This window comes from Plectropomus leopardus, chromosome 17 (assembly GCF_008729295.1).
Source record: "Plectropomus leopardus isolate mb chromosome 17, YSFRI_Pleo_2.0, whole genome shotgun sequence".
Classification (NCBI taxonomy): domain Eukaryota; kingdom Metazoa; phylum Chordata; class Actinopteri; order Perciformes; family Serranidae; genus Plectropomus; species Plectropomus leopardus.
In genome coordinates, this window is record NC_056479.1 from 25433049 (window position 1) to 25458488 (window position 25440).

Genomic DNA, 25440 nt, shown 5'->3' on the forward strand with positions numbered 1-25440 from the left:
TATTAATTAATGTCCCTGCAACCATAGTCAGTGGGGACTGTACACCTAAGTCAGTTTCAATGACAAAATAACATTAATAACAAAATAAAAATGCATGGATTCAGATAAATTTAAGCAGCAGTGATGACACTAAAATCACGAATAATTACACAAAAAATATAATGTGGTAATATTTGAGATTTCTATTAGCAACAGAAAATTGACAAAATATCCAATAAAACAAATACGTGACATCAATCTTTTTCCGGAGTCCACAAAAAATACTGCCTGAGAAAACATGACTAACACAAACACCACATCAAGTGAGTCAAGACTGCTGGATTATTTTTTTTTTGCCAAAAAATAGCATCAAAACCGAATGGAGACAAACAGTCGCATAACAGAAAAACAAGAATCTGGGAAGTTCTCTGTTTCAACTAATGTAGGATGAAATAAACTACCTGTTTATTCGCCACCAAATAAGCCATTTGGGGTAAGACTCTACAGCAGCGTGGGCGTATACATTTCTAACATAAGTGGCCTCCGGGGAAGCAGAAACCCCTGACGTTGGCAGTGTTACAGCCATGCTTTGCACATGGAGTTATACAAGGACACCTACCTGTACTTGAAAAAGTATTGCATTAAACCAGGGAGGAAAAGCAAGGGAGGGAGGAATATGAGATGCAAAGTGGGTGACAAAGACGGGGGAAGAGCAAAGTGTGTTCCTGTCCAGATGGAGCCTCTGTGGGGATTTTTGGACTGTGTGTGTGTGTGTGTGTGTGTGTGTATGAAGAGTAATGATTCTGGTCCAGCGCCATGTGGAGGCTGAGTAGGTGGATTACCTACTCTGGTTCAAAAGGGAAAGTGATGAGTAGGTGGATTTAAGGATTCTGACAGAGAGTGGTTATCATGATGACCGCAAAATGTCAGAATGCCTGTTTGGAGTAAAAAATTCAAACCCCCAAAATATTAAAGATACAACTTTGCAGATTTTCATGAAATTCTGACACAGGTCTTGATACCCTTTATGGCCCACAGTTTTTCAACAATGCACATTTAAAGTGTTTACATTATGTATTTACCTGTTTATGTAGTAGTTTTCATTCTTAGTGGCACGGTCCGCCATTACTGCGCAGAAATCAAAGTATATACCTAAAAACAAAAAGAAAAGGAATGATGAATGTAATTCAGGGTTGATTTTCATGCTTGTTGCTACCAACAGTAACCATGGATGTCACCAAATCAACAATAGCTGTAATGTTGAGGATTACCAACTTTAAAGGATAATTTAATATCCCCTGAAAGTCTTCAGCCTATACGCTTTATATGAGGATGGATGATGTGTCTCCAATTACCTGTACAACAATTAAGCTAAAATATCCCAGATTTGGTCACTGACATCTTGCATTGGTGATGTTATTCGAAGCAGCAGAGTGTGCGGCTGTGGTGGAGTTCCCCCATACATCCGTCCAACCAATGATTGCAAGCACACCAACCGGCTCACACAGCTGTCAGTTATGATGTCAAATCCCCTTTTTATAGCATCAAATAATTATCACGAAAATGAATACTTGAACACACAGCAGCGGGATAAGAACTACCTAAAATGACAGAAATCGTTCTGAGAACTTTTTTTTTTTTGGCATGTACTTCAAGTTTTTAGTTTTGCCCATGTCACATCTGCAAACATGGAGGGCACAGGGTTTATGACCTACACTGAAGCCAGCCATCAGGGGGTGATCGAGATGATTTGGCTTCTTTTTTGGGGAGCTGTCATATCATCCATCTTTATAAACTGTCTATGGTTAAACCCTGACAAATTGTAGCAAAAAGTTTATTTGAAAGGAAATGGTGGTTGTGTCATTTAAGAACACAACCTTTTATAGTAATACGGTGGGTTAAATTTGGTTCAGTTGAATTCAATCTAAAGGATTTTTTGGCATTGGAAATATACCTTTACAAAGCAAAAGCATGTGGTTGATACCTTTGACACCACCACAAAACAAGAGAAAATGTACCTTCAAGCCTGTTGCACACCATTTCACACTGTTTCAAGGAATCATGTTGTTCAACCCCAAAAGTATAGCAAAACGGTGAAAACTGTTTCAAGATTGCACGTACCACAGGTGGTGGTGACATTACTGTGTGTTGTATAAAATTCACAATAACTGTAGCTCTTGTAGTATGAAGCAAATCTTGCACATGTAAAGGAGCTTCCTGGTTGCAGTTTCCACAGTAAAATCTTATTAAAAGATATCACACCATGAAAGAAAATATTACTTAATTTCCACTGGGACCATTTAATCAATATTTACAAGGGCTGCAAAACCCCGGCAGAGCAACACTTCATTTTGTGATCAGCAGAGACTTCCTGGGGATTTGACATAGAGATAAGAAGCAGCTGAATATCTGGTTGAGCTTTGAAAACCCAATGAGTTTCATTTTTAGTTTTGAAAAAGGAAAAACGCCCCCCATAATCCAGAGAAGACCCACCGCATTTGGTTTCTAATCACTGAAGGAAGCAACAGTCAATAGCTTCTTTCACACATGCAGTCTGTCCCTGAAATGTGCCCTGCATGGGGTCGTGTTTGAATGGGTGCAGAGACTTATATTCAGGGAAATCTGTACCTCCAATTAATATGTTCCTTTGGCTGTATTGTGAATGGAAGCAGAAAAATTGCAGGGACAAGCTCATAAAAAGTTACGTCAATCTGAAGAAAGACGCTTTCATGTGGAGCAAGAAAAGCAATCACAAGACTGCTGATGACATATGAATCAGCAATGTGTTCACAGTTTTACTAGATGACCAAAAAAACATCACGTCTTGCAAACTTATTAAAACTTAAAACTTAAATTAAATTAAACTTATTAGCTTTTCGTGGCACTATCCTAGCAGGAAACACACTGATGTTTGGTAAAAAAAAACACTGACTGCAGCTGGGATTTAAAATAACTGCCACTCTGACCATCCTGCTAGGATGATTTAAAAGGGAAAGGCCGTTTAACTGGCATGTTATTTCAATGAGTAGGTCCTATGTTAAGCAAGCGAAAGACGTTTTTGGTCAATGGAGTCTGTTGGCTTTGACAAGAGCATAGATGAGGAACTAAAGCCGTTAACGCCCTCCCCATCAAAATGGGATGTCTTACGTCAACATAAACATAAAGTGATGAAAATACTCTCACTATAGATACACTTAAACAAATATAATTTTTTTTAGGTGGGACTTTTTTAGGTGGCAAAAATACATTTTTCTGCTGCCCCCATCCACAGCCACTTCAAAAACTCCAAACTGTCCCTTTAAGTCACTGACGAGTGATGAGTCAGCAAATATCACAACAGTAGTTACAGATACTGCGCAGCAATATCTGCAATCCCTAATTAGCGTGAGTCAATCCATTTAACCGTTCAAGAGGATAAGACACGACTGAGCGCCATTTGTTCACGCGATCCTCTCTTTTACTAATAGAATTACAACTCAAGTCCATCACCGGCTTTGCTGCTCGTGCCAGAGAGACACACTCAGCTGGCTGGTGTCACACAATTTAGAGCTAAACCGAGACAAAGACCTGTTAACCTCGTTACCGTGCGGGTGCAGCCTGCTGTGTGTGAGAAACTGCATACTGTGACTGTTAGAGCAGAACATTAACCCCTTCCACACTGACATTTTACCGTCATGCTTCTATTGGGTTGAATAGGAAAGTCAAAGATTTCTTGTGTATTCATTTATGTATTCAGTGTAATCTATAAACATGTGATGGATCTACTAGTGAGCCTGTGGATGCTGAGGAGTTTAAAACATGCTGTTCCAACACAAAAAGCATTCAAGTATCATGTCTGTAAACCATCTTGCAGTTTGGTATCTGCACCTTGTTATGCAATATGCAACAGGCTTAAAGGCTTTTTTTTGTTTTTGCTACATGTCTCACACCTGCTACGGCGCTGTAGCTTTAACAAAACTGCCTGTCACAGTCAGTTTCTATCTGCTTTTGGCAGCCTGTCGAGTGTTAATTTCTTTCTCTGCGCTCCCAACATTTCTCAGAGGCAGCAAACGGCACGAAGACGTGGGAGGAGACACAAATTCAACGTGTGATTCTTACACATTAAATCCCGGTTTCATTTTGTTCTTTTTTAGCACCTTAAACAAAAGGTATCACACTCTGTCTTTGTTTTTCTCACTGAACAGCGGCAGTCTGCAGCACTGTGTGAGGAGAACATAATGCACAGGGCGCTCAGATAGGACTAGATGTACTGTCAGCTGGGATTTAACCCCTGACCTTCCAGTTCCAGTATAACCTCTCTGACCACCAGGCTGACAACCTTCAGCACATATCATCCACAGACGCAGGATGATATTCCATGTTGGATTACCAATCCCTATCTAATCCATAATGTTCCATCTAGGAATGGACAGATTGTAATCCCATGTAATCCATGAAATGGATGGACCAACAAACAGAGAGTTTGCCTCTTCCTAAATGAACTCTCAGGCCATCATACTGCACAAACTACTGATGTTCATGCTAAGAGATGAAACAGTCCATTAGTCCACAGTTTATTATGTCACTGCTGTTGCTGTTCTGGTTGGGTTTAGCGTCTGTGACACTGGGGTAACATGTCTAACAAGCCGCAGGTCATGTTCAACAAAATCAGTTGTTTTTGGTGACCTGTTGCTGTTCCTCCACTGGAGCCAGTGCCACGGAAAGCAGAGCAGCTCACATGATTAGCGAGTAAAAAAAATGACCATTTTGTCAATGGAGTCTGATGGCTTTGACAAGAGCATAAGTGGAGAACTGAAGCCGTTAACACTCGACATGGAAACGGGCTAACTGACAGTAAGCTAAAATTAGTACTCTAAATACTCTCAATATAGCGTACACTTAAACTGATATAAATATTTTTTGTAGGACTTTTTGAGGCGGCTTAAATATGTTTTGTTGATGCCCCTGTCCACAGTAGTGCATTGCTTATCTTTTGTGTCGGTACTTCTGTCTGCTTCTCCAAAACTGAGCGTGTTGACTCACATCTACTGTGCGTATGTAATCCACTAACTATGGATATTCAAATCCGCTTCAGAAAATCTGAACTCTCTCTTTAATGGCTCGTCAAATCATCACAGGCCCACAAGAAAATCAAGACCAAAAGATATGATGTTGCATGACTTTTGTCTTGAGGGGAAATAGCAGAGATAAATGGAATGTTTTTAAAAAACCTCTCATACCATAGTTATTCCAATTTTTCCTCCACAATTTCTCATCACATCTGTAAAAAATGACAGTTTCATGACAGCAACCTTGAAAAGTAAGGGCCCAAGGATGTGACTGCGTCTCTTTTTGTCAGCAGACGTGTTTTGGAGGTGTCTTGGCTGAAGAAATGGGACATCAGGAACGCAGGGATTGAGTAAAGAGCAGGCGACAGTCGACAAGAGCGGAGGAGGATGGGGGATCTTTGTAGAAATGCCACTGAGAGGAGGAGGGGGGGAGTGAGAGGATGAGAGGAGGGTGAGAACAGAAGATGACAGAGGCAGGGAGAAAGAAGGCAGAGTGAGAATTGAATGTGACTATTTTAATATACACAAAATGGAGACAGAGATTACCCAGCAGGGATGGACATAATGAGATAGACAGATGAAATGTGATCAATTAAAATAATATCACACAGATTATAGTTCAGAGTTTGAGTGGGGAAATTGTGAACATGAAGCAGACTGGCAGGTGAATTTATCAGGCAAGTTGCAGAAACACTTACTTGAGCTTGTGGGAAAAGCGTGGACTCCAGAGAGGGGCAGGCAGGGCTCGAGGTCAAGGAGGAAGCAGAGTTGGCGTCAGGCAGTCAGACAACAGAGCAGACCAATCCAGTAGGAGCAGGCAGCTGGATCAACGAGAACAGGTGGGGAATCAATGTACCATCAGACCATTAACACCAACAGCACTCATACGGAGAAGTTACGCTCAGCGGGAGGCTCTGAAGATGGCAGGAAGAATGGCGATCTCTCTCGATGGAGCGGACGCAGTATAACACCGCACAGCCACAGGGAGATGAGAACCAGGAAGTGCACAGGCTTACCAGGGCAAGTTTACCAGGGCAGAGATGAGAAGAGGTGGTCAGAGGCGAGGCGAGGCGAGGCGAGTCGAAACTAGGAAACCAGTCCAAGGGTGAGTGCTGGAAGGTCAGGCATGGAATTGAAGACAATTTGGCAAAGAGTGAGTGGAGTGAGGCTGCTTAAATCCTGGCTTTATTGGAGATGAAGAGCAGCTGGGAGCACCAGGTGGAGATGATGAGGCTGATGAGGGGTGGAGAGAGAAGTGGGGCAAGTAAGTGGACAAAATCCAACAGCAGCAGGAGCGAGGCAGAGCAGCCTGTGACAGTGGTTAGCTTTCAATAAAAGTACTTTAATTTAAAGCAAAACTATGAGGTTCATAGTTTTGCTTTAAATAAGTACTTTTGTTACCAAAGTACTGTCACATACGTCATGTCAAATATGTCACTAGCGTAGTATGCTTACGCATACAAGCATACTGTGCTGCGGTATTAAAAGAAGTGACATTGACTTTGGGACACAAATGCTAGTCTCCTGGGTAAAATGTCGGCTTAAACCAGCAAAACACTACAACATACAGCTGAAGTAAAGACGGATCAGTACTGAACGACATGGTGGTATAAACAGTGATGCATTTCACATACTGATATTTTTCAACTTTAAACAAACAAGATATGTTAATCAGTTATTTTTAAAGGGGCTTAAAGGTGTAACTTCATTACCTGGACAGCTGTATCCCCTTTTCCAGTCTTTATGCTAAGCTAAGCTTACTGCATATTGGTTTAAAATCAATTTCAATCGTCTTGAATTAATAGAAAACAAAGAAAAAAATGCAGACTATAGAAAATGAATCTATCTTGACAGGCATTAAGAATAAATCAAGTCAATAGGTACGTTTCCATCCATCTTTTTTCATTCATTGTCAGTTTGCACATAAGAAACCTGAGTGGAAATGCAACCCCCCCCCCAAAAAAAACAAAAAACATTTTAAAATATTACAAAATGTTTTTATATTTGCAGGAGGAGGAGAAGTTGGTGCATCAATAAAAGGTAAAGGTGACTAATTAAAGACGTTACATAAGCCACTACGAGCTCTTTGTTGCACAGCTCCATGTGTTTTCTTTGCACTGTAGTTTGCCGTCTACTTAACACTTTCACTGAGTGTGATGTCCACTAAAACACGTGTTATGGAAATACAACCTTTTTTTTCTTTTTCACAACTCGATGAGTAGCTCTGAGACACAACAGATGACTCACAGAGTCTCCCAAATCCTCAATTTACTCTTGACTCATATCCACACCTGCTGCACCCCAGGGACAAGGCTCTGGGCTTTTCTCCTTGAACTATTGCTTTTAATTTACTCGGGAAGGAGAATGAAACAAAGACGTATACTTTATTTTAATTCCAGTCACTGAAGACTTAAATATTTTTCTTGTGGAGTCTGGAGAGCACTTTTAGTGTGGGAGGGTTCGCTCTCACAGCAGGTTTTGCTACAGCTACACTTGAATTACAAGAGTGTGTGAGTGTGTCCTTGAATGAAAGAATCTTGTGTCAATTCTCTGCACCTCGTCTCTTAAGCTAATAAAGACAGAAACGAATCACATTTTTTACATCTGAAAATTATGACTTTAATAAAGATTTGAGGTTTGTACACGGCACATTATGCAGAACAATACAACACCGTACAAGACGTCGGACATACAGTATTTATACAAACAACAACATGAAAACAGACAGATACCAATGCATACAGTGAAAAAAAATCTGAATTTTCATGTAAGAAAACATTGCCAATAGAGTTAAAAAGCTTTCAGTTCCAACAGAATAATGCCACACCACTATCAAAAAGCCCAAAAAAAGCTCTGACACGAGCTGAACAGACACCAGGCATAATATTATTAATAACACTGCAGACTGAGAGGCATCTTCAAGACACTATTAGGCACAGCAAGATGGTTTTGACCCGATTCAGCATCAGTGCTGCGGTATGGCACAGAAGTCCTGTGTTTTTGAATGTTTTATCAAACCTCTTAAATCTTAAAAATCCACCTGGGAATTCACATACTGACGCTCAATTAGTTCAAGATTATCTCGCAGTGTTAATTTCCCACCAGGATAATAAATCAGATGATTTGTTTACATGGGCACAAACACCCCGTCAGGCACTTTCCACTAAGGATTACTTTTGATGCAAGGGAGAGCTGGTGTTTTTTAGAAATTAGAAACGGTGAAATGGACAATCTGTATTAAGGATCACGTCTCACACAACAGTGGACAGCAATCATCAAAGAGATTAGATTTTCAGAAACATACCGAATGCTCTGAGGCATATAACAAACAAACGGTACAACTCATGCATGGAATGTAGGAAGGTTGGAAGAGCTGGAGGTTGTTAATTCATCAAACCACATTGTTGAGTGGTTGCATGTATAAAATTGCAAAGAGGAAACAGTCAGTATCTAAGAATGTTAAAATGACTGTGAGTATGTTATGTTAATTTGAAAATAACATATGCATGTTTGAAGGTTGAATTTAAAGAGCATAAAAGGCTTGTTTGAGATGAGCCTCGAAAGCAGATGAGAGTAGTTCATCGCAGCCGGGGGGGGGGCGACCAAAAAGCGAGCTGGAACAGCTCAGACGTGGTTTGATTCGACTTGCAAAGAAGAAAGTAACTGCAAGTGGATGCATTACTGTATGGAGATAGATGTGATTAACATCGTCAGTGGCAGTATCAAAATAAAAGTATGATAGCATTTGCTGTCTGATTACTTCACTTTATAAATCACTTATACTGTGCAAAATGTATTTGACATTATTAGTTTTACAGGTACACTGTATAATATTTAGGGGGATTTTTTTCACTGAAAAAATTTCAAAACTTTTTCATGACCTTTCAAGGACCCATATTTTTTTTTTTTCAAACATAATAGATTCTTAAACTTTATTCTTTCTTAAACGGCTAATTTTAAAGTAACAAAAACACAATTCTTATTTTTTAGCGATTATACGCTAAAGAAAACACTTCTATTAAATTTCTGCCAATTTACCCTCCCAAATCCCACACACTAGGCCTTCAAATAAGGATACAGAAGACAAAAAAAAAGAAAGTACAGAGATAGAATAAATAAAAGCATAAGAATAAAACTAAAAGCAAGATTTTGGCTACGACCTGACTGCAGGCAAATCAGGTTTGTTTCTCAAATCAGATGTTTAAGACAGATTATGTCTACACCTTTATTTGCAAGTGATCAGATCAGATTTGTGTCTCATGACATCACCAACATATGTGCATGGGTTGCCATGGTTGCGACATTAGCATTAGTAAGTATGTAGCGACGTTGATGACGTGGTTTTCCGTGTTGTAGAATGAGAAATAGAGGTCCGTCATTCGCCTGCCGAACACCTGTGCTGTTGTTCTCCATGTTGTCCGCTGTAACACTCTCCTCGTGGCAGCGGCGATTCTGCTTTGCACTTCCATCTCTTTGGATTTGACGTTGTCATTGTGCATGGCTTTCAAAGAATCTCCAAAATCTGATTTGATTAGCGAGACCGTCTGGACTGAGAGGCATCTGTAGGAATGTGAATCGAATCACATTTCAAACCACCTCCAAATCGGATACGATATGCAAAAACTGCATTTCAGGTGGTTTTTGCGGTCCTGACTTTCTAAAATGAATTTGGATACAATCCTGATCCATGCCAAAAAATGGGGTAAACTAGGTAAAAACTCCCAAAGAGCCCTCAGCTCGTCATTTATCTTCAAGCATTTTGCTTCTGCAGCTTCTGGAGAGAAACAGCGGTGCCTCGCTCTCAAAGCTGCATGCGTTTTCATCCCGCAAGATTTCCACGTCTCACACTGGTCGAGCCTCCAGAGCAAGTCTGACAAAATGACTAACCACGATGCAATACACTCAGCAAGACGGGGTTCGAAATAGCGCAGAATGTGTTGGTCTGGTTCATCTCAAACAAGCCTGAAGTGTGCGACAAGATTAAGTCAAAAGATTAAATCAAATTTCCTTGATCAGAGCAAATACTTTGACATTGACTGACCCTGAAGTTTGCACAGAGTGACATAAATGGGGCAAAGAGTTGTCCTAAAAAAGTGTGAAATGCCCAAAGATGAGTAACATTCTGGTGGTGGTGGTGATTTCCTTAGGGAGTAAGACTTTTTCTTTTTTGTTCAGTAACTTATTTAGAGACCATCAGGCCTTAGAGGACAAACACAAAGGCAGACACCCACCAGCCGTGGAAGCAGGAGAGACTGTCCTTTTTTTGTGAAACTTTTGAGCTGCACAGTGCAGTGGCAAGACTTTACAGGTATATGAACACATCATGCAGAGGTGAAAACAATGTAGCATCACTCCTTAAAAGTGCCCGATTTATCTGTTTTTTCCCCTGTCCTCCCTGTTTCCTTTCTCTTTCATCATCTACCCCTTGCTGCCATCTACTTAACATTCCCACCACTTTCTTCAACACTTTTCATCACCTTACCTTGACTTCCAACTCTAAAGCTGTCGCAGCCCTTAATTAACTCCACTCCAACCCGGCTGCACTCATGGAGGGATTTCAGCTGGCTTTACACAACTTCTGGCAGCCATAGTGGAGGTCAACGGCTCTTCGGCTACAGCAGAGGGACACACTGAATTTCTCGCAGCTCGGCGGTCTCAACAAAATAAATGCAGTGGTCGTTTCTGCACAGTTTTATCTTTGATCAAAGGAAAGTTCAACATTTTGGGAAATACATTGCTTTCTTGTTTGGTAAGAAAATTGATATACAACCCGATCACAAGCAGCCGGCTAACTGAGCTTAAGCATTAAAACTGGTAACGGGGAAGACTCTAGCTTAGCTTTGACCTAAGGTAACACATTTCACCTACCAGCGTCTCTAAAATTCACAAGCATTTGACAAGCAATATCTTCTTTGCACAGTCTGCAAAAGTAATTTCTACACTTAATTTTGTACAGATTAAACAAAATTCAAGATACTGTGTGTTAATTAGTGAGCTTTGGAGGAGCTGGTAGACAAAATTTGTTGAATTGTATGTATTGTAGTGTTGTCACAATCAGTGTTGTGGAGTATCTAGTTACAGTAATTGAATTACAAAATAAATGTAATCAGTAAATATGTAATCAATTATTGTTAGGTCACTAATCAAATGTCACTTGATTGCAAAGGGATGACATGAAAAAAAATCAGTAAAAAGATGATTTGTTAAAGAAAACATCAATTCTATGGCGTTACATCTTTTCATCAAAGCGCAACATTCATGCACTTTTGTTTTTAATTTTTTTCAACTGTTTAAAACATTTGTAGAAAAAACGTTAAATGTAATTTAAATGTAAATTGTGCCACTATCACTGCAGGAAATGTAAGTTGCATTACTTTGATGAAGCAATTAAAATCACAAAACTTATTACATTTTTAACAGGGCAAATAGTAATCTGTAACTTATTGCATTTCGAAGGTAACCATTTCAACACTGGTCACGATACCATCATTTCTGATTTTAATAGAATAACTAAAAAAATATTGATATTCAATATTATTTTTGCTAGGCGTAACATGGTGAAAAATTTACATCGAGGCAGAATGACGAATAAACATTAACAATAACGAGTGAGAAAGCGCCACAGAAAATGACGCTATGATACTAGTATAACTGATACTGTGGAAATGAGTACTGAATCTGTTAAAAATATTCAGATATATGTAACAATAAATTATATTTTTGACAACACTACTTTGGAAAAAGCTAGGCTAGCTGTTTCCCCATTTTTAGTCTGATGCTAAGCTAAAATAGCAGCTAACGGTAGCGTCATATTTACTAAAAGTGAACTAAAGAGAACGAGAGTATTTCCCAAAATGTTTAAAAGTCCTTTAGAGGACAGATAATAACATTTTGCTAACTAGCTGATGATACTAGTTTTTGGTAAGCAAACCATCATTGTGTCTTTACTTGTATGTTTTCTCACTAATCAATCGCTGGCAGAAGGTTTTTATTGTTATTTTAATTTTCACATATTAGTTGCTTTCATTAATTAGGCAGCCAGCTAGCTAGTTTGCTAAAAAAAAAAAAGCACAGAAGAGCTAGGACTATAGACTAAATAATTTAGCTTTGCCTGAATCTGGAGATAAATCTACTTTATTACACCAAAAAGACAATAAGCTGCATCAAAGTGAGGCTTGTCGTAGTGTGTGCATTTTTTCTATGGCCAGGAGGCGTGTTCATGTGTCTAAGGAGAAAGAAATTCTTTGTAACTAAGGTCAAAATGTCAGATAGGCTGTGATGGCCATTCATTTTATCTCCAACTTTTAGTTTGGCTGCACTTTGTTTCAGAATCAGATGGCTGCAGCTAGAAGCGGCTGCCACAACTTTCCATAGACATTGCATGGCCACTATTTGGTGTATTTTCAGTGTCAGTATATATATATAATTACTGATCAGTAACTTACATAATGTGATTTGTGCTCATACCGCATTTGTATTGATGAGAAGTCTCATCTTATATTGCACAATTGTTCTGTGGACCTCCATGATGGCGTCGGAAGTTGTTGCTAGAAGTGTGAAGTAACTGCAAAGCCGCGACTTACATCATATATTTATACACCATAAATTTCCATTTTTTTACATACCTATCAGTCCACATTGAGTTGTTTAGAAAATCCTATAGCAGAATCCTACCTTCATGAAAGGGCTACAACTTTATCCCTCCCTGCGCCCTTCTTTCACTTCCCCCATCGGTCATTGAGAATTCCTGTTGTGTTTACTACAAGGCTCCCCCGGGTCCTTGGTCGCTCCACCGTAAACCTCAACTCCGTTCTCGGTCCAGGGGGCCACGCTGCCCTGGTTTACTTTGCCGCAGCGGGCCAAGCTGGCCACCTGGTTGGAGGACAGGACCCGGTCCCAGAGACCCACCTGGGACAGCTCTCCCACCAGGGCCTGGGATGAGTCAAAACCTCCACCCAGAGAATCCTGGAGAGGAAGACGAGTGAAGTGAGATGGATTAAAGAGAGAAAAACACTTCAAGGTTACTTTTTTAAGTGTTCCAAACCATCATCTATCATTATTATATCTGCCTTTAAAAATCCACGATTGGTCGACCTCTAATACACACTCATGCTCAGCTTGTTTTCCTGCCGTGGGCGAGACTGTGGACTCGCTTTTGGGAAGATGAAGATGTGATAAAAAATGACCAGTATAAATGCAGGATACTGAGCAGACGCCATCTGGGAGGCCTTCTTTGGCTGTGAATGAGGGTCCCCTAGGCTGTTAACCCTGTGGCTTATTACCATTATGCACATACACCTTATCCGAAAAACACCACAACACAGCACACCTCTTCAACACATTCGCCAGCAGCATGCTCCAAACTAAATTGAATTTGTAGATTTACCGTGTCTCACTTTCACCAAGGCTCTCCGAATGTTTCATGCTTTTATTTACTACTTTTATTTACAACTCCCGGAGAAGTCGGTAAGTGAGTAGAGCCACAGCTGCAGTGGGTAGTAAACTCTTATTTGCTTGCAGCGCTGTAATCAGCAGTCTGAAGGGCACACAAAATTAGATTTCTTTTGAAGTAGTTCCCTCTAAACTTCATTCATTCAGTCTTTACCGGTCTGCTGTGCACCTTACATGTTATCGACTGGTTGTTGTTGTTGTTGAATGGATGGATGTGTGACGCTACGTTTGTTATATGCATGTCTTGGCTGTACATGAATCACCTGCTTTTTTGTCTCCAATGTCTAGATCCACTCCAGGCAGCAGGAGAGGATCAATTCATCTGGATTCTTCTCATGCACCGTTTCTGCTATATAGCTCCTTGTCCTTTTATCCAGTGATCCATGATACATGCATGCAACCAACACGTGTTGAATTTAGCATCTTGCACATTAATAAGGCACTTTATGCCATGCAGTTTTCATTGCTACTCTTCTCTGTGTTCTTTTTTTATTTTTATTTTTTCTTGATGTTTCGATTGATTTTACCTGCTAAGGGACTTCAGATACAGATCAGCAGTCCTGCTAACTCCAGCATATTTACTAGGGCTTGACAGATTATCGGCCTAGCCAATTATCGAAGCCAATATTTATCACTTTGCCAATTATCTGTATCAGAATTTTACTTTAATGATCGCCGATAAAATGAATTAATGAAAAAGTGTGCATATTACACTCAACCAAGGCAGTCTGCGATAAATGCAAAGAAAGTATCAAAATGGGAGGAACTTTTACTTTGTAAAACCTCAGTGAGCTATTGTTATTAATTCATATGTATTAAAATTTACATTGAACATTAAGAAAAAAAGTTTCTGAGAACTTGCCATATATGATGTTGAAAGTTTCAGTTTTTAGTAAGCATTTACTAAAGACATTTAAACAGTTTTGTGTAGGAGTTTGTTATATTCCAAATGCCAAAAGAAATATTTTCATTTTATTGTAAATGCATATTAGTTCCAAATATCGGTCTCATTAAGTACTAATAATCCGTATTGGCCCTGAAAAACCAATATCGGTCGACCCCAAATATTAACATTTGTATTTTACACTGATGTTCAGCATTATGCTGTGTCCTTTTTAAATAAGCGTTAAATTAAATTAAATTTAACCCCCTTATTCCCGCACTCACCTGCTCCTGCCCCAGTATGAGCATTCCCCCGGGTCTGATGTGATGTCCGGCTGCCAGCGCGTGACCCTCGCCCCTCAGTTTTCCCCCCTGGTAGGCCTGCCAGACTCCCCCCTTCTGGCTCCAGCTCACACAGATGTGCTGCCAGCTGCCTCTGGAGAGGTTTAGAGGCAACTGCGCCACCTAGGAATGGGACAGAAAAAAGAGCAGCTCGTATAAAGGAGGTGTTTCTACACCACACACTTGAAGGTCAACAGACTGTAGCTCTACAGCAGCTCGACATCCCTCAGACATCTTATTTCTCTTTTGCTCCTGCAGCTGGCTTATAAAGTATTCCCTCAGTCCCAAAGACATGGTGCTTCCTCCAAGGACACAGAACTTTTCCTCCAGGCATCTATTACCATAATGACTTCATTGAATTATACCTAAAGCCACTGCACTGCACTCCACCACCCTGCAGTGCTGTCAAGGTGCTACATTAGTTTGCAATTTAAACACATGAATGAGGCTCTTTAGCTTGTCTGCGAAATTGGCTCTTTCACATGATGTCTTCTACTTATTTGTATGCTAATACAGCGCAATATGTCTTCTATAATGCACATTAAAATTCTAATCAAGACAAGACATACAACTGGTAGCATTTGAAAAGGTGGCTGAGCCTCGAAGAAAGCAGAAGTGAAACTCCAGGGCGACCACGGTGATAGTAAATGACTGAAACAAAAAAATATTCACACTAGTTGCTGTCAACTCCCTTACGTTATATCTATACATCATTAATACTATTAAAGGAAAGTTCTGAACAGTTAACCCTCTGTGTTTGAGATACAACAGTTTTCATCATAGCCTTGGTTTTATTTATAAAACATTTCTAAATTTGAAGAAATTTTCTGTAGTTGAACAACACAATCCCCAGAGAAATACTGGCATTGCACATTTCTGAAAACCACAGATTTGTTACATATGTGCATTATGCTATTGTTCCTTAGAGGATGTACATTAAAAATGAATGCTTCAACTTAATGTTTCAATTGATTGTTTCAACAATCCTGTGGTTAATGTGTGGCTAGGTTTAGGCACAAAGTCACTTGGTTAAGGTTTTGGTGGCACATTCCCCACTGGTGCAGCAGTGATGCCTGGCTAACCTCCTTTTTATGGCACTATCCCAAAAGGAAATGTAGGGATGTCTGGAAAAAACAACTGCTTTCTGTGGCATTATCCCGACAGAAAACGCAGCAATTCCTCGGGAAAAAAACCCTAACTGCTTTTCATGTAACTGTCTCAGCAGGAAATGCAGCAATTACTCAGTAAAAAAAACAACTGCTTTTTTGTGGCAACATCCCAGCAGGAAATGCAGCAATGTTGTGGTGAAAAACAGCCACTATTCTAGCATCATCCTGGCCGAATGTCTCTGTAAAACACATCCACATATTGTGCCACTATCACTGCAGGAAATGCAGCTACTGAGCGCTACTAAAACACCCACGTCTGGTGCATAAAAAGCTGCTGGAAAGCAACAACTCGCTAAATCACAGCCATTTTGTTGGTTGGTCTCTGAAAAGTAGTCTGCAGCTTGAGAGGCATCTCATTTAGGCATCGCCTCCACATCCCAATGACAAACGCAGCTCATATACTGCGCCCCTTTAGAAACGTTGATATGATATGGAGCTGCACTTGTATAGCCCTTCTCTTGTCTTCTACATGTCGCATTCATCCACTCACACACACATTCACACACTGGTGGTCAGGGCCATCGTATAAGGTGCCACCTGCTACTCACTTACCAATCACACACACACACTCACACACCGATGGCGCAGCATCGGGAGCAATTATGGTTTAGTATCTTTCCCAAGGACACTATGACATGTCGACTGGAGGAGCCGAGGATTTAACTGCCAATCTTCCAATTAGTGGATGACCCGCCGTGGACGGCCTGCTCTACCTCTGAGCCACAGCCACTGTCTGCAAATGTAATGTATTCAAGGTTTTCAGAAATGTACAATGCCAACATTTTTTTCTCTGGTGACTGAGCTGCACTGTTACACATCATTAATACCTGCACAAACATTTTGATACAGATTGGGAAATCACATTTGATTACTAAAATATATATTTATATAGAAATAATAGTAACACGTACATTTTGAAGCACAAGCAAAAGTAATATATAGCACTGAATAACTGGCCTAAACAAAGTCCCGTGGAAAAAACTGAAGGGATAGAAACACTCACTTATAATGTATGATGGTTTCTTTCTTGTGAAATTTGCCTACAGTTTTTCTTTTTTTAGGGCACTTTTTTAGGGGATCTGTTATGGACATGAATGACTAAGCCCTCCGACAAGAAATGCAAAGTTAATAACAGCGACTTCATGCAGGAGCTCTGGCTTAGGGGCCCCTGAGCCCTTGAGCCCGTTTGGTAAAACACCAATACATGCACTCATTATGATGGACTCTGCAGACTCTCGAAAGTTTGTGTTTACTCAATACTACATGCTAAGAATTTAATCAATAACTTGATGACTTGATGACTCACACCATGACACAAAATCGATCACACACAAGACGTGCTCAGTTCAGTGCAGATCTACAGTAGATGCTGTTGACAGATGCGGTACCTTGTCATTGACGAGCAGCTCAGCAGGGGTATGCAGGCCCTGCAGCAGCACCACTTCGTTGGGTTGTTCTGGAACAGCATAAGACAGAGGCGTCCCGATTCCTCCCTCTGCGGGCCGCAGCCACAGGCAGATGGTGAAAGCCCGCAGCGCAGGGATGGTGTGCTTCACAACAGCGTACATGTAGTTTGTCCGAGTTGGGAAGGACAGCCTGTAGCCTTCTGGGAAAGAATGCCCTGAGACACCTGGGATGGCAGACAGCGAGCACGACAAAAAAGAAGTCATCAGAAATGCAATTAAGTCATCTATCTGGCTGGAGGATCAAAAAGATTTCCTGCTTTTTTCATTTACTGTATCTGCACTTTCTTCACATCAAAACATCTGATCAGTTTTTGAAAGCAGGGCATGAATTTCATAGTCTTTCTGATCTTTTTTTTTTTTTTTTTTTTTTTTTTTACAGAAGTTAAACATAATTTATTCATCATAAAGAAACCCCATGGCTTGATTTGATTAAGAATAAAACAAAAATGAAACATCTGAGGTAACTTTTATGCCAGATTATTTCTTATCACCAGTGGCTTGAGTCATCATGAAGGCGATTCATCTCTGTCACTTTTCATTTCTTTATTATTTTGTTTACCTCTTCATTATATTTTCATTTACACCGTTATTTCTTTCTCTTCCTCCTCTCTGTTAACTCCTACCTGCTTCCAGTCCTGAGATTCGGTGGTGTAGTTTATTGATGCCGCGGTCAATCTCCTGCCTGTGCTTCTCCGTCTCTCGCCTCAGGGTTTTTCTCTCTTTCTCCAGCAGCTCCACCTTCTTCTCCAGCTCCCCCTCCAAGTCCTCCATCCTCCAGGGCCTCTCGGCACCAGCTCTGTGCCCGGGATCGGACAGCCTGTTTGGGCCGCCAGACATCCCGCCTTCCTCTGGCGCTCCTGAGGTGCCGCTGTCCGTCTGGTTGTGAGGAAACGGGCCAATGTCTGACTGCAGAGGAGGGAGACAGTGGATGGAAACTAGTTCACAGTGTGGGTTTCACAGTCAAATACTGTAAAGCACTCTCTGACCCCGCTGTGATGTTTAAACATAAAGTTCTGCTCATATTGTGTATTTACTACTACTATAGCAGCGATTCTCAACGTGATGTCAGCTGCATGCCTGTGCAAGGAAAAGTTATTACGCCCAATTAATAATTGAGTTTGCTGAGACATCACATCATGCCTGGAGGCACAACGAGGGGCTGATTTAATAAGGTTTCACTACGCTGAAGTTAATGTAATGTTTTCTCCTGAAAAGCCAGGCTCAATCTATGTGAGTTTTAAAATCCTCACCAAATTTTGAAATCGGGCTTCATCATGAGAAAAAAAACATCAGATGTTCTTGTTTATAATATCAAACATGCACACTAGAGCTGGGCGATATGGCTTTTAAATAATATCACAATATTTTTAGGCTATATCGCGATACACGATATAAGCGACTATATATATTTGAAATATCCTCTAAACTAATAAATATACAATATTTTTAAATGAAGAACAGTGACAATTAAGGTAACTACTGTCATAAAATAAAGTTACATAAGATATAATGTGCCAGTTAGTGGACTTTAGAGGTGCTAATAGGTGGACTTAGTAACTGCTGGACAGAGCCAGGCTAGCCATTTCTGCCTGTTTCTAGTCTTTACACTAAGCTAACTGGGTGCCTGCTGTAGCGGCATAGTTACTGGCCAGATACAAGAGTGGTATCAATCTTCTCATCTACTCAGCAAGAAAGTGAACAAGCATATTTCTAAAAATGTCCTTTTTTTTAATTGTATCTCAGAGCTTCCCACAGTTTAGCTCCTACACGGAGCATAAGTATGATTTTGCAACACTGCTTAGTTTTGATTCTGTATTCTGGGTTTTATTTTTTCATGTTTTCATATTGCTCTGGAATCTCTGGTGTGACTAAAGCAGGGCGTGCACTTTAAAGCTCCTGTCGCGACAAACAATTTCACAGAGAAGACAACAAAACTATCCGATTCCAAGTGTCTCCCAGTTTTTGCGTATGAGCAGATCTTCTTTAAGCTTAGCCATCTCATGTCTGCAGGGATTTCTTCTCAATTAAGTATAGCTCAACAAAATAATTGCAAGTCAGAAAAGGCTGCCAAGAGAATCAACTATTTCAGTCAACACCAAATTGCTCGGCTCCGCTGCATAATGGTTCACTGAAATAAACACCCGAACCACCAGGGAGGGAATGTGGGAAACACAGACGCTGCAAGACTCCACAAACCAGCCCGGTGTATCTGCCAGGCATATTGTTTGACAGTGTGCAGCAGAAACACATAGACACCATTAGGGAATTAATACAAAAAAAGGTATGCACATACGGTAAAGAACAATACATAAAACCCATACAGTGTGCACAGAGCTTACCTATATTGTATAAGACAATACAGATAACTTAAGGCCATGTTTGGGTATCAATTTTCACCCCCCAATGATACATAATCGCTGGAATTTCAAATCTAATCTTCAGTTTATCCTATTTAACCCTTTGAAAGCTGAGCAAATTGGCTTGATTTCTTTTGAAAAAATAGGAGGAAGGACCAATGAACCAAAAAATTGCAAGAAAATAGTAAAAAGTACAAGAAAATTACCTGAAAATTAATGATAAAAATAACTAACTAAATAAATAAATGAAATAACAAAAACAGAAATAAAAAAAACACAAGGAAATGGCCTGGAATAAGTGCTTAAACATTATAATAATGCCGTCACTCATTTTTAAATATGTAATTATGATAATTATTAAGATGGTTTTTCCACAGTTTTTTTTCTTTTTTTCACTAGCTTTTTAAAAATAATTTTCTAAATTTACTATTTTCTTGCAATTCACGGATTACTTCTTATCAAGTTGCTCATTGCCTTTTTCTCAACGTTTTTGAAAGAAATTACACATATTAGGGTTCAAAAGTTTAAATATTTATGAAAAAGTGAATGAAAGCAGCATAAGAAAAGTGATACTGCTCCAGGTTTCAAAAGGTAAACATGTATGTTTTCCAGTGGAGTGATCAGTCCATAGCAACACTGTAATTTTGGTATATTCTTACATTTTGCAGTAAAATCAACAACCAAATTGTCATTATCTTTAGCACATTTGCAGTAATAGTTGATGTCTTTTAGGACCGAACCCTTCATGCACCTTGCTCTGCACTTGCACACTATAATGCATTTGCTTCTTGAGTCTTGGCATTATAGGTGATCTGCTCTTAAATGTATTTGACAGTTCTGGTATCGAGCCCGGGGTTACGCTTCAAGGCAGCAGGTATTTACATGTGCAGATGTCAAACATTTCTAGGGAATAAAAATTGCAATATTCTGGGTACAAAATAAATCTAGATATGCAGAAGTGTGGAGCAGGCATCATGTCTATTCTCGAGACATGAAATACAGTTCTGCACACCTACATATACCTCACACTAACCTGACAGCCAAACTGAATGCGTCTTACATCTATGCAGAAATATCTCAACAACTATTATATAGATTGCAGTGAAATTACATTAGATATGCAAACCAGTGACTCAAAGAGGGTGATGCATCTTAATGACTAGATGATCCACTGACTCTACAGTAACCAAGAGGTTAATATCAGTGGTTCAGGCTTGGCTTTTAAACAATTACTGGATGGTATGAAATTTTGTAAACACATTTTTGTTGCTCACAGGATGAATCACAATAGCTTTTGTGATGCCTTAAAGGAACACTTCACCCACAAACCATTTGTAAATCAATTAGTCACGCTGTGCCACCTTGAATTAATAAAAAAAACTTTGTTCTTCTTGTATGCCTGCGGTGAACAAAGTATCCAAAAATGGCAAATATCCTAGATTAATTGAAGCAAACAGGGACCCCATTTAACAACAGCAGAACTATATCAAAACAGCTATTTCTAAACTTTCACACAACTCTGGTAACATATTTAAAGTCTCAAATTCTTTGATTGATGACCTAAAAATGAATGATGCTCCCATCAGCATCAGTCTTAAGTTAAGTGTTAATGAGCCATGATGCATGCCTACATGTTAAACTAAGACGGAAAACACAGTAAACACCATACCTGCTAAACATCATCATGTTAGTTTGTACCCAAAATTATAGTTTTCTCTGTTTCGCTGCCTCACTTTTTATCTTTTTGACAGCTGTGAACAGTATAGAACATTCTTCCAATAGATCTATCAATACATTACAGAGCGCTCACTATCATTGAGCCTCTGGTTATGATGGAAATCTGACTGATGTCGCAGGGAAAAAAAATCCCCAACATGCTTTCAGAGTCCATGGTACCCAGTGCAGGTATGCTGGAAATAGAAAAACCATTACGGTGACTGCACACTGCATCACGTTGCCTCACATGTTTGGATCAGATGTTGGTCAGGAGGACTTATGGTGAAGCCAGTATGCGAGTGGGAGAGAAATGGAAACGGAACACAGTTATTCGAACCCACTGGTATTCCCAGCTGTGTGCTCTTCGTGTGAATTCACGCAGGATGTAAACGCCACAGTGTGAAGTAGGCCAAGTACCTCCTCCTACACAGAAACGTGACTTGGATGGTAAAAGAAACACACTGGCTCCAGCACTGTTTTAGGTTTAACTCATATCACCCTGAGATCCGTGAAATCCAACCAGATCTGACGGTGTCACGGGAAAAATATGCTCCTGAAAAATGTAAAATTCTAGTGGCGATATGAAAAAAAAGTGTGCATGTCCACAAATAAAATGACCCGCACAGACATGGCCTACATACACCGCCACAGAGAGAGGAGTACTATACTGCAGAGGAGCACGTTCAGTCTGCGCTTTCTACAAATATAGGCAACTCATTAATTATGTATGGCATTTCTTTTGCCAAAAATGAGGTTATACATCATTCGATTCTGGTCAGACGAGAGCACGTTTCATGTTACTCTGCTACACTCTCTCCTCCTCCTCCTCCTCCTCCTCCTCCTGCTGCTGCTGCTGCTGCTGCTCTTTTTCTCTCCCCCTCACTTCCCTTTATCCTCATCTCTCCTCCCCCTCTCCGCTCCCCCCGCTTTTCTCTGTTTCGCTGCCTCACTTTTCATCTCCGTCTTTCTTTTAACTTTAAATCTCAATCTGTTTTCTTGGCCTGGCAACTTAGCCCGCTCGCCAAAGCAATCTATTCATGTATTATTAAAGGCTTTCACAGATGACAAGTTATGATTAGAAAAATATAATAATCAATAAATACTGACGTTATCAGCAGTTAACATCATTTAAGACTGAATCATGTGATAATTGCTGATGCTGGGTAATATATCCATTTTATGATATGAGACTAGGGCTGCACAGTTCCTTGAAATATGATCAAAATTGCAATATGACCAAGTGCAGTATCCAAATCACAGGAACGGTGAAGTTTTTGATAAATAATGTACTAAGATATCTCTATAAATGAAGCACTGTGGTGCTACAGAGATGCCCCAGCTTACGAATCATATTCCAGACGAAAGAGAGCATGCTTGTGTGGTACAGAACACAGCAAAAGTGTCATCGTTTGATATTTTTTCAGTGAAAACTTAATTACATTTCCCACAAAAATCGCAACTCATCTCCCAACTGCAATATATATACATATATAAATAAGAAGATAGCATCAATATTTAGTCAACTTAATCCTATGCGATTTTTGTGGGAATTGTGATACTCACCCCTAAAATTGTTAAAATATTGATAAATAATAAATATCACCCAGCACTAGTTCAGTTCAGATCATTCAGTTGACTAAATATTGATGCTATCAGCAATTAACATCATTCCAATTTGAATCAGGTGATAATTGTTCATGTTTTAATAAAGGCTGGACAAAACATTGATATCAAGATATGAGACTAGATTTTGGATGTCAAAATATTAGGCTACAGTAAAGGGATGAAATTTTCTGAACTTACCCGTCCTTTTGCCTTTACCCACTTAGTCATTATATCAACAATACTGATGATTATTTATCAAAAATCTCAGTAAATATTTTCTGAAAGCAAGAAAAGTCTATCTATGATATATTCACAATCATGAAATTGGTGGATTTTGTCAAAAATATTGTCATATTTGATTTTCTCCATATCATCCAGCCCTTGTTGTCAGGGGTGAGAATCACCAGAGGCCCCCCGATACGATATAATCACGATACTTTACTAACTATACAATGTTTTTGTGATTTTAAATATGTTGCAATAAGCTGTGTATTGCGATAACATAAACTGATATATTTCGCGATTTATTGCCCTATTTTCTACTGTTAGTTATATCCCCAATGAAAACTTTTGTCAACATCTGTTTTATCCAATAAATACTTGGCATCTGTACATTGATACAAATCTGCCACGCAAAATATAGCAATACTAAGCTGTGTAATTTTTCCCTAGCCCCTGCAAGTTGTATGCAGAGAAAAAGTTAGGGATTTTGTTCCCTTATCTGGCTGCTAATATCCAATATCATGCACACAAAGCTTTTTGGACAACTCACTTGTTCTCATTCAAAATTTAAAAGCCTTGCTTTCATCAACCACTCATGCATGCCCAGGAACCTTAAAAGGGACTATAGGAGTCAAGAAGAGACAAATATAGCCACGTATGCTGACTCAGATCATCACTTAATACAGCAAAATGTAGCTAGAAAAACAGGAAGATGACTGGCTGCTCTGTATAATTAAAAATAGGTCAAAAACTTGTGGTGGGTGCTCATGGAAAATGGGAAACAACATGATAAACAGGAGGTGAAACAATGAACTCTTAAAATGTGGGGAAAGAGGAATCAAATTAATTTAGCTACTACAATGAAGGCTTTTTCATGTAATTCCTCCTCGTTTACCAAATTTTTGAGTCCCTGGTTTTCCTTCTTGTTTAAATGTATCTAGAGTTACAGTTATAGTACACATTAATATTCAAAGCTGATATCAGACCATAAACTCTATTCTATGTGAATCTTATAATAGAGAGATCCCTTTTTATGTCCTATCATGGGAGCAAAGCCTGCTCTCTGGGATTCATTGGACTGTTTTAGCTGCATGCAGATGATTTATGTGATTTTCTGCACACTCTACTTACCTCCAGTTTCTCTATACGGTCTTTGAGCTGAGTGATCGCCTGCTCCAGTTCATCCACAGCCCTAACAGTGAGCAGGTGGGCACCGTCGGGCGTCGAGCCCGGGCTGTCCCGCACCATGATCCGCTCCAGGTGCGCCTCCTCCGACGCGCTTTTGCCCCCCCACAGGCCCGCGGCGCTCCCGCGTCTGTCCGCGCTGCTCCTGCCGTCCAGTCCCTTCTCGCACTCGGACAGTTTCCCCGTCAGCTCCCGGATGGTCCGCTGGTCTGTTAAGATCTGGTCCTTCTGCTGCAGAACGGTCTGCCGGAGCTCCTCCGCGGTGGTGCGGAGGTAGCCCCAATCTTCCCCCGCGTACAGCGACGGGTCATCCGCTTGTTGCTGAAAGTTTTTCGGGTTGCACTCCCCGGCGGGGATCGGCGTGCAGATGAGTCGACTAACCGACGGGTCGTGCCCGGTGAGTCCGGTGACCCCGTCCAGCCCGCTGAGCCCGATGTTGAAGGTGGGCGCTTCTGAATCGGGTGTTTCAGAACCGTGGAGAGCGCCCAGAGATCCGACCCGGGCCACGGAGCCCGCTGCAGCGGGGCTCTGCGCCACCGCGTCCGGATACAGCGAGTGATTGTCGGTTGCTGGTTGCTGTTGTGCCGCGGCAGCCCGGGAGGATCCGGTGTGGACGGCTGCGATGATGCAGATAACCGCTCCGATGAAGGCCACCATCCCGGCGGCCAAGATGATAACAATGAACTTCAGGGTGGCGGCGGGGGCGATCGATTATTAGAAAAATCTAATAATAAAAAAACACGGACTCTGTAAGAAACTAAAAGCTCCAAAACAACAAAAGTATCAAATTATTTTCATGTATGTAAGCAGAGAAAAAATGCTCCCCACTTTTCCTCTTTTCCTCAAGAACAGGCGATTAGAAAATGAGAGTTCCGCAACATAATTGAGTCAACACAAAACATCAGAGGCAGACAGACTGTGATACACCTCCTCCCCCTGTCCAGCGCGCATGTCCTCAGTATTCAGGCAGAATTCAGCGTGTTAATACTGAAGCAGAGAGAGAGACAGAGAGAGAGAG

The 25440-nt window shown here is 40.4% G+C and overlaps 2 protein-coding genes across 2 annotated transcripts in view; both read right to left on the minus strand.

Moving 5' to 3' along the window:
- Positions 1–6111, minus strand: part of LOC121956627 (extracellular serine/threonine protein kinase FAM20C-like) — a 29526-nt gene extending 23415 nt beyond the window's left edge. Inside the window, exons 1-3 of the mRNA XM_042504943.1 lie at positions 6044–6111; positions 5726–5848; positions 1062–1131 (exon numbers count right to left, since the gene is read on the minus strand). The gene's annotated coding sequence lies outside the window, so the exon portion shown is untranslated. The remainder of the gene's footprint in view (positions 1–1061; positions 1132–5725; positions 5849–6043) is intronic.
- Positions 6112–7669: 1558 nt separating this feature from the next.
- LOC121956308 (neuronal pentraxin-2-like) lies at positions 7670–25130 on the minus strand (the record flags this gene model as incomplete). The annotated part of the gene is made up of 5 exons (XM_042504450.1): positions 7670–12992; positions 14646–14825; positions 17260–17501; positions 17961–18243; positions 24369–25130. Coding segments are annotated over 5 exons (1698 nt in total), but the record flags the coding sequence as incomplete, so codon positions are not given.
- Positions 25131–25440: the final 310 nt, after the last annotated feature.